Source organism: Spea bombifrons, chromosome 5 (genome assembly GCF_027358695.1).
Source record: "Spea bombifrons isolate aSpeBom1 chromosome 5, aSpeBom1.2.pri, whole genome shotgun sequence".
NCBI lineage: Eukaryota > Metazoa > Chordata > Amphibia > Anura > Pelobatidae > Spea > Spea bombifrons.
The window spans coordinates 10,383,526-10,397,944 of record NC_071091.1 but is presented as its reverse complement, the minus strand read 5'-3'; the positions used below and the strand labels follow the sequence as shown (position 1 = coordinate 10,397,944).

The window sequence follows — 14,419 nt, the reverse complement described above, 5'->3', positions numbered from 1 at the left end:
CTGTTTAGTGGATTTTGGGGGTTTTATATTTCCTTTTTGCCCTCATTCTGCACACGAGTCTCATAAGTCCTTTACAGTTGGCCAGGGGCATTTGGGAAACCATAGAAGTGGCATTCAGCTGAAAAAACTAAACCTTAATAAAAAAAAACCCTTTCATGATATTTAATTTTTTTTTTTTTTACAATTAAAACACTTTGGAGCTATTATTTTCAGAAAATGACAAATAAAGAAAAAAAAATATGGAATTGTAATTTTTTCGTACCAGATGCTTAGCTCCGTCTTTTAGAGTAATCCAGTCTTCCCCGTTAGAGCTAATATCGACCTTGTAGGATTTTACATAATATTTCTTGCCGGTTTCTTTAGAGATGGCTCCCTGGGTTCCGATTCCAGAAACAAAGCGGAGAAGTCCAAGGTCGACCTGTATAATGCAAACAGATAGGACACGGCACTTTAGGACCAGCGTGGATGGACATTGTCTTATGCTATAATGTGACCAATCCAGAAGTGAATTGTATGAAACAGTCTGAAAAGAGGAAGAAATGCAAAAAATTCATACGGTTGCTTCTTAAAAATCCATCACTGCTTGATAGAATGTAATGATGTGATATAATGGCCTCCTGCCTGATCACTTCAATGCACCGTTTACATTGTGTAGTCTATACATGTTTCCTATACAGAAGGTTTTCTTTTTCATTTGTTGAATTGCAATGCTACCAGATAACCAAGAAGTAAATCGGGCAAAGGTGACATCATCGAACCGAGATGTACAGAACATCATAGCACAGAATGAATTCAATGAGATCGGAGAGAACTGGGCTTATTACAATAGCCCACAATTAGTAAGTACATAGACAAAAATACACAATGCCTTCTCATGGTGTGAACTGTCATCCATTAACAGTTATAGTCGGGAACTACACAATGACTCCACACCCGATGCTACATTACGAAGCTGTTCTGAATGGATGTGTATGTAAAATGTATATATATATATATAATAAAGCACAGATAGTCACAACCAGGGGCAAATAAAATGAAACTTTTCTTGTGTCACTAAATATGAAATCATCTCTTTCCACATCGTGTCCATAGACAATAAACAGGATTTACATGCCTTTCCAGTACCAAAGTCTGAAGGGTTGTAACTTAAGCTTTTAACTATTTACTATATCTTTATATGTCTTGAAATAGCTTTTATATTTATATTAGTCATTTTACTGCCTGTGACTAAATAAATGAATGAAGAATTGTTAGGTGTATATATATATATATATATATATACATTTGGAAATGATAGATCTGTTTCAGTTTATGTATATTGTACTCACTGTAACTGTTACTTTCTTTATTGCTTATCACTTTATTTGGTTGATATTATACTAATTAGTTTTACAGTTTCATTTTTCTTTTCTTCTAAGAAATAAAACACCATCTCGGTTGATGCAAAAAAAAAAAACAGGTTTAAGAGGTACGTTGCTGTGAATTGGTAGAGAGCGTTATAATCTTGTTGAAATAAATGCAGGATAAAGATGAAACTAAATGCACTGCAAACCCTCATCACTCAAGTGATTTCAAAGTGTTCTGCGGAGCTTGTGTCCAATCCCTTGCACTTAAAGAGTTCAAGAGCTCTTCAGAATCTCATGCTCTTTGCTTTTTACTTCTTGAGCTGTGCGTAAGTTAAGGTATTATAAGAACCTATGGATGGTACAAGCAGGTGAAAGGATTCCACAAAAATCTATATTCCCTTTGTGCAGCCCGTTTTAATGCAATATGAACTAGAGAAGTGTAATGTTGTGAAAGTATGTTCATTTGTTTCATTTTTATATATTTTAGAGGTTTTTTCTTGGTAGCTAATAGCGAGAACCTTCTATTCTTCCTTTCCACTTCAGATAAGTAGGGCATTTTTTAGATTATGACAAAGCTTCTTAAAAGCTTTGTTGCAGAGGTGACCACAGTAGGGCTGGTAGGTGGTGGTGGTGGATGGGGGTCACTGTTTCTAATACCATCAAGGTATTATTTTTTATACTCTTTTCTATACATTCTATGTGCCTCAATGTGTCTTGGACAGGACTACATGGCAAACAAGTCTTCTTCTGCTTTATTACTAGACCGCATGGCTGGACCTGGTCTCTGGGATGAACGTTGCCAGCTCTACCCCGAAGGTGCATCATGAAGACAGACCATTTTTCAATTAAAGATACCATAATATAAAGTCTGAACATTTTTCAGAATTAAAAGAGAAGAAATAAAATGTGCTTATAGAACGTGGAGTAAAATAATACTATGAGATTAAAGGCTGAGATAAAACAGGGTCTACAAAAATGTTTAAAGCTGATAAAATGCAGAAGTGGGTTGACTGAGAGGGGCAAAAAAATAAAATTGTAAGGTTTCAGGGTAAATCAGGAACAACATGAATTTCACTTCTATGCAACTCAAAGGGTTAATGTTTTAAAGTGCTAGTATATACATAGCCAGAGTTAACAGTGTACATTTTGGTATTGATTGGAAACCCGAGATCAAAAAGAAGGTCACCTAATTCAAACTATCATTAAAAGTAATAGCTATGATGAGCTGCATAAATCAATGAGGAAATCTGGGGAAAAAAATATCTAGGCTTTTTCAGGAATTTGGCAGACTCTCAAGGTTCACATGGTAACCAGAAAAACTAATTATGCAGAAATTACTGGATTTTTTTTTTTCGAGTTCATATTTCTTAAAATTCCATCAGTGATAACGGCCTGCACAGCTCCCTTGTGATCCACCACGTTAAGTACCATAAATTACATCACACTTTTTAATTCTCATTGGATTAAATTGGCAACATATTGTGCAAACATTTAAATGCCAGCGTGTGAAGTAATTTTATTATCCCATGGTTTGTGGTTATGAGAAGGAAACGGTGCAAATGAAGCTCTTTTCTAATGCTTTTTTTAATGATAGTGTTATTTTGTTGGCATGCATATCATCAATCGAATCATCGATTTTCTGACTTCTAGCTCAGAAAAGAGCCAAGGAGGTATTTTTTTTTGCATATTAAAGCATGAATATATAATTTAACTCTTTCTGTAAATGAAGGGTGTTATAATAGATAAATATATATATATTATACACAAATATATATATAAATATATATATATATAAAATATATATATATAAATATATATAAATATACAAGTATATATATATATATATATATATATATATATATATATATATTAAACATGTATATACATATAGACATGGGTGTTTTAATCAGCAGCATGCCTGAAAAAAATAATAATAAATACATCTATATGTAAAATTATAAAATAATTAACGCTCTAAAACGCTCTGTGACATTTTTGCCTCTTAAAAAGAAATGTTAGCATGTAACAAAGTTAATAGATACTCTTTGTGCAAACTTCCAATGGTCCCTGACCCCAGTCATGAAATATAAGAAGGCCTCCATTGTGATGCCCAAATTCTAATTTTGATAAAGCAGGCAACGATACGTATGGTGTTGCGGCTGACAACAACACTTTGTCCAAATTAGCTAATCCATGATATATACACCCAAAGTAACAGCATATTCAGAAAAGGTCTTCTTCAGCCATGACAGATGATGTCACAGAAAAAAGAAATATTAGCTAGGTTGGAAACCATTAAGCATTTTAGGATCCAGTATTTTTATGTAAAAGGTTAGCGTTTACATTAACCTATGAAGGTGTATGTATCGGTATTTCTGAGTGTGTCAATCTTAATTGTTAATTGTTGGTGCTATATACCGTAAATATCATATAATACAAATATATTTCACATATAGTAATGAAAACCATTATATTATGTTGGTATTAATTGAAAAAAATAGTCAAATAATGGTGGTTTATATAAAATGTCTATTCTTTTGACTTCAAAAAGTTTAAATAACTGAAAAGTTCTCCAAATCTTGTTTAAAACCACATTTTGTGATACCAGTCCCAAAAGGGACAAGGGTTTTAATTGAGGACTACAATATCTCGGCTGTGTATAATGCAGACATTTCTAGGGAGTGTGAAGATTAATTTACATTAATAGGGTCCAAAAGCCTCTTTTATAATGACAAGTGGCTTCTTTGCTTGTTATACAGACGCTCCTGGCTACTGCTGTACAGCTAATTTCATTCGTGTCCCATTCATTTGAATGCTGCTGAACCCAATTCTACAAAACCATAACAAGGTCTCATACTGAATAACTGTGTAGAGCTTAACAAGCTCATTAGGTTCCCTATTATTTACTGCTTTATTTTTAATTACCAGTCTAGATTACATGTGCACTGGCCCAGCCCATGGAGTCATAGAATACACTTATTATAAGGCAGAAAAAAAATAGAAATGGCAAAAAAACAACTATGCTGCAAGCGACCAGCATGTACGAAATTAGTGGGGTCTGACTTACAAGATAATTAATAAAAACTAAGCAACAAGTAAGTTAATACCATCTATAAAAAATATATTTTAACCCCAGAGAATAAAGAAATATATTACAAAAGGACATGAGGAAATATAGTCTTGAAAATATAAATGTTTACGCTATTAACGCAATTAGTTATGCTTAACCGCCATTGATTTGTGGCTGCCATTGGACAAGAACTACTTAAAAAATATATAAAGTATATATTTATATAGAATGTATATATATATATATATATATATATATTCACTTAGAATGGCACAAGCCTGGATTGCAAATTACATCGGTTTCCCATTGTATTAATGCCACAATGCATTTTTACGTAAAATGTTTTAGAGACGTGAATGGGTTAACCAAATTTACTGCGTTCATTAAGAAATGTATTGTGTTAAATTGTTCGTATGATTTACGCAAACGGGCACAATTTGTACGGCAGATTTTGTAGATTTTTTAGGTTCCATGCATGGCGGACTAGCGATGATTTACAGTAATAAATAAATTGATGCTTGTAGACATTTTTTAGACAGAATAAATGGAAGAAGAGCATTTCTGATTTGTAGAGCAAGACAAGGGTGCGGTAGTAATTTATATATGTCATAACAGATGTGTCTGTCTGATTTAATTTAAAACCTCTCCTGCAGATTGAAACCTGAGGATATTGACCAGAGGATAATTATCAAAGCCCAAAGACTTTGGGTATTTGATGAATTAAAACATTTCAGGAATCGTTCTATACTTGCTTTGTTGGGCTAAATTCTGTAGATTTCATCACATAATCAATATAAATTAATGTGTGATTCTTATTTATTTCAAATGAAATCAAATTTTGGTTGAGGTTTGGAAACCTTTGTTGAGTGTTATCACTGGAATGTCACAAGGAACCCATCTTTGTGTTACTTTTCCCTTTCCAACAAAGTAAACGCCATGGTACTTTGTTGAACAGAAACCTTGGCAAAGAGAAGGGGGAAAAAAATAATACTAATGTGAAAAAACAGCCAGAGAAATTATTGTCTTCTAAAACATGTAACTTTAGAAAAATTAAATTAAGGGGGAGAGGGTGAAACGCACCCTAGACACGAACCTTTGGTGGAACTATAGTTATGTCTATATAATTAGTGGTTTGTTGATTACAGAACTTTATATCTATTCTGTGGATCTATACAAAACTGAACAAGAGAAATCTTTTGCATATATTTTAGCGATATTGCCTAAATCTCAAATACTCTATTATTATATCTTGTTTTTGAAGGCGATTCAAGATTTTGAAGTAGAGGTTGGTTTATGAAAACGACTGCCATGATTCCAACAATGCTACAAGCAAACATCCTTCCAATTCTATTCTACGACTTTATTATTGTTTTTTTTGTCAACCTGAGATCTTAGGTCATAATGGAGTTTCACAGTTGGCTGGTTAGACTTAAACTTGCAGGAGATAAGTTCTTCAAGATCTAAAATACATAAAGGATGTTCTTCAAAGTGGAGCTAGATGAAGAGAAAAGTTGCACAAAAGAACTTCAGAAATTAGAAAAAAAAAAAGAAAAAAAGTAATTTCAATGATAAAGTATAACAGATTGTTACAGATCTAGGTAGCATGCTGCTTTCAGTTTTAATTGTGCCATAAAATCTCCCATCTCATGAATGACTCCTTCTAGCTATTGAAGTATGTCATAATTAAACATTTTCCCATTGATTTCCTCCGAAATGGCTGGGTGCTGAGCATTTCATTAAACCCAGCATCGTATATTAATCTACTAGAATAAATTCCGTATAACGTATACATATTAGCGGCAAATGACCACAGGACAACCCATACAAAACTCTAAGGAAATTGAAGGTAAAAGAAGGTAAAAGGAGATGGTACAGACACCAAACAGCTTTGGTGTTGTCTGTAAGATTCCAATTGTAGACACAATTCATACAATGTATCAGAAATAATAAGTCTGGGAGATTAAAAATTGAATGCTTTCCTGGCAGATTAAAAGAGACAGTGCTTGCGGGGAGAATTTCTTACATATGGATTCTTTCTACTCTTTTATGCTTTTGTGTTTTCTTCTCTATGCATAAATCAGAAGCATCTTAAGGAGAAGAAAAAATATTTAATTCAGATGGATCCTTTGAACTTCCATTCCATCTGGTTCTCTTTGAATAATGAAATCTGTTTGAGTCGTAAAATATTGGCAAGAATGAAGTGCAGCGCGATGAAAACAAAAGAAGCTCAGTGTTTCAGGTTAGGATTCACTGGAAAAAAAAAATGTAAGATATAAAAAAAATGTAAACCAACAAAAATATTTACTTAATGCATTTTGCCTTTTTTTTAAAGCAGTTTTCATAAAATTTCCAGTGGTTAAAGCACACATTGTGAAAGGTAAGTCGATGTACTTTATATAACTGTGTGTATTCTGTCTGACCTCTTAAACGTCCACGTGGTGGACAACGTAGAGTGGTGAGGGCTTCAGATATTTGTAAGTTGGTCTAAAGTCTAAACCTTTTTGAATTTCACCAACAGCTCGGTACATGGACGCCATGGTGGAGGAAGTGATCAATGGCCACACAATCATGCATTGTCCAACTAAAATCACAATGGGATTCTTGTTGCGGAATTTTAGCTTTGGGATATACAGTAACAGTGTTTGCCTTTGAATAGAGGCGTCATTTTAGAAAAGAATGGCAAACTAACGTCTGAGCTTGTGCCAAGGATTCATGGGGGGAAAAAATAAGGACCTTATTTAAGGGTGCGTCCTCTAGGCAGTAAAATATAACAATAGGGATATCACTTCAACCTCTGTGCTCTTTAACTGGAGGATTATTACTGACGCCACTGAATGACTTTTAGGATAATTACGAAAATATTGTGATCGTTTTGACTTCTTGGAAAATGTCACAATTACCCCTTTAATTGCAATGGTCACTATAAAGCAACAAGATACTCTCTTCACATTTTCATAAAATTACCATAAAACTGTGTGTTATACTATATGTGTTTTCATTCTTGTAATTATTCACCTCATTCATCATCATCGTCAGATAGGCTGGTGATCTGTGTTTGTTTGGAAAAGCAAATGCAATGTCACAAAAGACAAACGACGGTGCATATAGCCGTCTCCCTAGCCCCTAAGAAGGACATGGACATTTTATATGAGAAGCCCAATGTTCATGTCCCATCAAAGGTGAGCGGTCCGGCAACTAACAAGAAAGGACACATTGAAGCGAACACCCTGCGGTTACAGAAAATAGGTATAACCCTAAATATTTTCTTCAAGATTGCTTTTAAACGCCGGCTGCCGGGCAGCCCACCTTACAGGGAACGCATTCACAGCCCCCGTCCTTTTCTCCCCATATATCCTCTTTCCATTTTCATTCACCTGTTTCTAATAGACGTAAACTCACTGACAACCAATTTACATTCCAATAGCTTTTAAAGCCGGCATAATACGAGCCACATAACTCTGGTATTAAATTTAATTACAATTTAATTGCCGGATGGGAAAAACATGTTATCTCTACCACTTTATTAAAAATGCCTAGCAAAACTTATCCGTAACTAGATTATTTTTTGATGTCATTTAATTTGTACTGAGAAGGCCAGTTTCTCAATTGACATTCCTGCTGTAGCCTACAGACACTTTATATCTGTCTGCGTCTGTCTGTCTATCTGTCTGTCTCTCTGTCTCTTCTGCCCTTTTGTTTTTAAGGTTGCAGTAACATTCTAGATCTATGCTTTTGCATTTCTGGCACAAACCTAATCAGCTCCCTACATATGATGGAAAGATGGCTTGGTAACTTCCAATTCAGGAGGAAAAAAAAATATCACCAAACACCAAGCTTTTATTTCCCCCGAGTCTTTAATGTTTGACCAACTTTGATGTTAGTGCCAAGTGAAACAATGAGTGTATAAAATAACATATTCGAGAGATTAGGATTTGCCCACTAGCTACAGAAAGCCCACATGGATGACGGCTGACCAATACCATTCTGGCCTCGGAATATTGGGCAATGGTGGCAAGGGTCCACAACGTCGCTGGGGGTTTAAAGGGGTAAGAAGGTAGTGGGCTTAGGCTTTTCAGCTCACATTCAAGATTCTTGACCCAAAGACCATTTTAGTTCTGGTCAAGTTAATATATTAGTAAAGCTGTGTTAGGTAAGGATAATACGATGGTTGGGGCCCATCGTCCATCAAGCCTGAATGTCTGAACCAAGTAAAAGATAGCGTCCATTCCCACACATTCTGATCACGACAAAGTCTGTTTTCAAACTACGGCCCTCGGGCTGATCGCTATCACATCCGGAAAAATAAAGTCTCCGAAATAAAAAAATATATTTTACCCACAGGTTCCAAAAGAAAATAGGAACATTATAACATTCTAATGATGTCTGGTTCAGCTCTGTATTAATATTATGGCAGATACTAAATATGAGTGCTTACAATTTCCTCGGAAAAAGTACAATTATGGCTTCCAGTGAAGAAATCAGCACTCGTTTTTTTTTTTTTTTTTTTTAGTGAACGTCTCAAAATTGCAATCATAAAATCTGAGAATGTTATGGATTTCATTAACATTTTACTCCCTTAGGATCCTCTATTGGACAATAACAGAAGTTGCGTAGCATTTAAATACTGCAGGCACAAATGTTTTCTCCAAAGAAAGCAGATGTGAGACCATGGATCTCGACTGGCTTGCAGGCCTCGAACGGCTCTGTAATTGATGGCTATTAACATGTTTGTTGTGGAGATTGGCTGTTTTTTTTTTTGGTGGAAATTTATGTTAGAAAGAATAAGTCAGGCTTTTGTTTTTCAGGTGTTTCTCTTTTGTTTCTGATCAAAGAAGAAAGAGCAAAAAACAGCGAAGGCAACTTAAAAGCAATTAGAAGATCTGTTGAAAATGGGTTTCGAATTTGAAAACAGATGTTTGTCCTATGGCTTTTAATTTTAAAAGAAAGAAAGGGTCCTGTAAATTTGTAGACGCCGTAAAGAAAAACCTAAAACTAAAATCACTAAAATATATTTTAAAAAAATACAGTCTTTTAACGCAATTAAATCAGAATTAACTTAAGAGATCTGATAACCCTCTGCACGTATCCACACAAATTCCTAGGCAGCCCACGACGGGCCCTTATAGCCAACTGCAGCCTGAGTAAAAATTATCTTAGAAAATATTCCTATGGCAGTGGTGTGCACACTAAACAAAAACAATCACCTTAAAATAAACAAAATACAATTAAAATTAAACTTGGGGATACATCAGGATGTCCCATATTAAATTCCAGCATAGTCAAATATCAATATGAAAGGACCATGCACACCCCTAAATATCCAGAAAAAGTCCATTTGAGGTCCATGCCAACGTTTCGACCTAATGGTCTTCGTCAAGGCCCAAATAACAATAACCAGGCCTACAGCGTCGTCGATATATTGCTGGCTAGCAAAAGGCTCGCTATATACTTTTCTGAAGATTTTGAGCGTATGCAAGGTATTATGAAGCATATAAAGATTTTCAGCGGTGTTATAAGTTCGCTTTTATAGGGCATCATTTCTATGTCTCCCAGCCCAGTTCCTATGGGTGTGCGGAACGGGGCTATTTCCACATTACAAGCCCTGGCTTATTGAAACGCCGGTTTCAAGCTTTTTCATTAAAATGACAATTTATCTCAGCTGAAAGCAAATCTTGCTGAAACATTACGAGACGGAGAGATCCATAAGGCAACGTTATGCACTTTTTACCTTAAACCTCTATGAAGAGATGAATTACCAGAGGAATCTATTTTATCTGCTTTGACATCGCAATAATGCACTTTTCCGTCCTATAAGAAACTAAAAGTTCACGACTATAGATCATTGCAAACAACAATCAATGCTCGCCTGGTCCTAGTTTTAGAGCAGACATAATATTGGCATTCGGTAATGGCCGCCTCAATCAGATTTATGCTTTGGGTAGAAGAACCGCACGACGTTTTACTGTGTTCTCTTTAATAGCTGAACAACATTCAATAGTGCAAAAGGTTCTTAAGTATTGAAAAAGGTCCATGTTAGTCAAATCTGTATTGTAAGTAAATTATTGTGTGTTCAGGCAATATTATTGACCACAAAATGGACGTAATTGTGCTCTGCTGGTGATTGATTAGGCTGCATTTTGAACGGCACATTTTAAAACTAATGATGATGCCGTTTATTAGATTATGAAATGTCAAAGCTCATTGATAACAAACCGTTACTTTTCGCATTGCCCTTTTTTTGTACTGTTTCTATATAAAAGGGCAGGTTTTTTTTTTATGGCGGGTGGTGAGACCTGTTTGGGGGGCTCTTAGCATGGCCATGGTTGCTTTATGGTTGCCTGGTTTATGTATAAGAGAAGATTATCAGACGTCGGGATGTTCTGGCTGATTCTCAGCTGATTACTGATGTAAATGTGGTATTCTCCAATTTTTCATTTGGGTTAAGACAAACGTCATTGCCATGGGCGCCATTATATGAACTTAAGAAAATTAAACATTTCTGATAACCATTCTTAATTTGTTAAAAAACTTTATTAAATATAATATGTATATATATATATATATATATATATATATATACATACACACTTTTTTAACACTATACCTATTTAAATATTTTAATTGAATTCAAACTGATTTATTTCTATTTTACATACAGCTTAAAAGCATTATAAATTTTATTTTTAAAAGTTATCTTCTGTTATCCCCATAAGAAAAATGTTATTGGTCTTCTCGATCTGGTTTAGACAACTGTATATATTTTCTGGACAAACTCATATATGACCAGTATGGAAACAAAGAAATATTTTAAATGAAGGTATTGGTTTTTCCAATGAATTGTACCAACATAACAACCACAAAAAGTTGTATAGTTATAATGTAGCTTTCGCACTGTAAATATATTTTTAACTTAATAGGACCGTAACATTCCACTGTTTATTACTAATGAATGTGTAAGATTGTTAAATTATTTCCAAGTACATATGTTGGCGGCAGCGTGTTTTCTTTTCCTTTTTTTTTTTTGCCCAGATATGCAAAATATAACTAAATCATTAAAGAAGAATGTTGTGGTTGTTTAAACTCCCCTTTTTAAGACAAAAATAATATATGCTGAATTCTTGTTCTGATTGAAATGTGAAAGCTGGCTTTAACATAACCGGCCAAGTTAAACAGTTTTAAATCACTTTATTGTTTTGGAATTTTATGCTAACCGTGATTAGAGAAGAAAGTTAGATTCTCGACTTTTTTGGGTATGTACAGTAGGGTACCTACAGGGGTCACAAGGGGTGCTGTTGTTACTGACCCTCGTCCTATGGAATCTGGGGGCTATTCGCCTTCTGTGACCCCTATCCCCTGGTGTCTAGAGGGTGGTGCTGGACATCTCATCAATGTCATCTTGAAGGCTACTGTTGACTTTTACTTCTTGACTACTACACCTCTTGGTTTTTTTAATGGGGGGGGCCGGAGAGATTGGCAGGACCCCTTCAGGAACACAAGTGGTATAGATTTCCTCAAATTCATTTTAGCTTTAAAAGCAACATTTATTTTTCATTTATTAGAGTTTTCGCTATACATTTTTTCGGCCATTCTGATAATTCTGTTTTTTTCTGGTCTGTAATTTGTCTGTGATAACGTTCCAAAGCAGGTGGGAGCCACATTACTCAGAAACGAGTGAGCGCAAGACTGCAATAATACCGGCAGCAATTAAAGCTGACACAGAAGCACTGTGTATATAACAACAGCAAGTATCACAAGACACGCTGGAGATATTGGTAAAGACTGGTTTATATGCAAATCCCCCAGCAGACCATTTAATTACTGTAATTAGTCTTCTTTCCTTATTTGAACATATCCGTACACCCATGATATGGGGTTATTTAAAAGGCAGCAGTAATTACATTTTGTTCTTTTTTCATTATGCGGTATATCTTTGCTATGTTAGAATCCAGTATTTATTCTGTTTTTTCTAAAGCTATTTCTTTGCGTATGGGTAGTTTATTAAAAGTTGGAATATTATTATGCCAAAAGGGTATACCTGTTAATGCTGTAAATTGTATCCAGGATTGCTTTGCCGCTTTGTAGTTGCATCTCAGGGGTATCACTATGAGGTTCATTCATTAAAATCCTGAGAGGGCTATGTTTTCTTGAAAAGACGATGAATAAAATGCAACAATTACCACCTGGATCATTCGGTGTTATGAACAAAGATGAGTCTCATGGGTAAAAGCACAATGGCTGCCATGTTCATTGCGAAATTCACGATGAGTAGACTTGTGCTTCTGGTTTTAGGATAAAGAATTCTGTGCTTACTTTAGGTTTAATTTTAACAAGTGGAAAAATTTAGACATGGGATTCTGACTTTATTCAGAGGGGCAGATGGGGCAATTTTACTATTAGGGTCATATATGAGCAGGACCCTCCAATGGAAGGCTTGGGCAAAATCTCTATGGACATCAACCAAGATATGGACTGATCTACAAGAACTATCCCAAGTCTGTAGCCAACCCAAAAAGTTCTCGGATTGTGCGCCATCTTCTCAATGAACTATAAGAAGGGCAGATAGCAGATAAATATAGAAACGGATGACAAGCGATTATTGAATAACTGTAGAGTCATAGAAGGGACTGCAAAATAATGTCCACATATCTATGTATTTTTTTGTGTTGTCTGATTTAAGTTTTATTTTAGCAATTGGTGTATACCCCGGCCGCCATAGCTCTCCACAGCACCCCTATGCATCTCAGACAAAACTGAAATCATTTTATGGGCTATTATCGTGCTACAACATTCTTGTTTGCTGCTTTTTGGAATCTGTTTGTTCTTTCTGAAACAGATTGTTTTTCTCGGAATTTGCAGCCTGGGAATTTGTTTCGTGTTTGTCTAGCTACACTCTGTGCTTTTGTTGTGTAGCAGTACGTTGGCTATAGATAGAGATAAACCAGCAGATGTTGACAGTGAGAAATCATTTCATAAATAAGAAACACGCTGAGTTCCATTCCAAGGCATCCCACATTTTCCCATATACATCTCTTGGACTTCACATGAGTGAATAATTGTAGCTGAGTGCTGTGTTACTTGGCAAAAACAGATTACAGTTTTAAGTTCCTGGGGAATATGTATAAAAGGCTCGAAGACCTGCTGATCATCCATCCAATATTTATAACGTTCAATTTAGCAGACAGGAGCTTACCGACACCCTACGGTGCCTGGCCCTTGGGTAATTGTTGTGTACCAAAGCTTTCTGAGAAGATATATAAGAGAATGTCAGTCTGAATCCTTCCGAGTCCAAATTATGTACTCATCTGTCATGGTCGATGTACACCAACCTGGACACACATGTTAAAATTTTATGCATTCGTGTTATTAATGGTCGCTTGGTGCAGTTTTATGAAACACGCTTTTGTTGAGGCTTTGTACTTGCTATGCACCTTATTATACCTAAAAAGTCTAAGAAATTAGAGAAAAAAATAACAGAAGCGATGTATGTGAGTATTCCTTACCCTTTCCATATAATCATGTTGTACCCAATCCCGGCATGCAACTCACCGGATCATTTTTAAAAAAAATTGTTGTAGAAAGCAAGGCTTAGATGAATGTGGTTCTATTAGATATAAATGATGTATTATAGCGAAGCAAGCCTTACTTAAGCTTGGCTCAGCTGAGAAACTGGAGGAAAGGAGCTGGTCCTGAGCCTTGGGCAGTGGGTCCCAGAGGTAATATTCCTGGGCATGCAGGAGAACCTGCTTCTAGATCTGCCTCAGGCCGGCTCCTTTCAAGTGTATTCTGTGTGCAAATTTTTTTTTTAGGGTTTTATACCTGTTATACCTAAAATTCTTTATTGGACCTAGACACACGCAGCTTCTCCCCCCTTTACTACACAGTTCGAAGAAGACAAGAGAATGTCTGAGGTTGTAATTCTAGAACCTTGTCACAACAGCCCAGACCTATTATAGATTCAATTTGATTCTTTTTTTAGTAATCTATTTACTTCATATATATATAC

The 14,419-nt window shown here is 35.4% G+C and overlaps 1 protein-coding gene across 1 annotated transcript in view; it reads right to left on the bottom strand.

Annotated features, from left to right (window-relative positions):
• Positions 1-14,419, bottom strand: part of NRP1 (neuropilin 1) — a 75,129-nt gene that overhangs the window by 15,280 nt on the left and 45,430 nt on the right. The window contains exon 8 of the mRNA XM_053468225.1: positions 263-418. Coding sequence (XP_053324200.1) covers positions 263-418 — 156 coding nt within the window. The remainder of the gene's footprint in view (positions 1-262; positions 419-14,419) is intronic.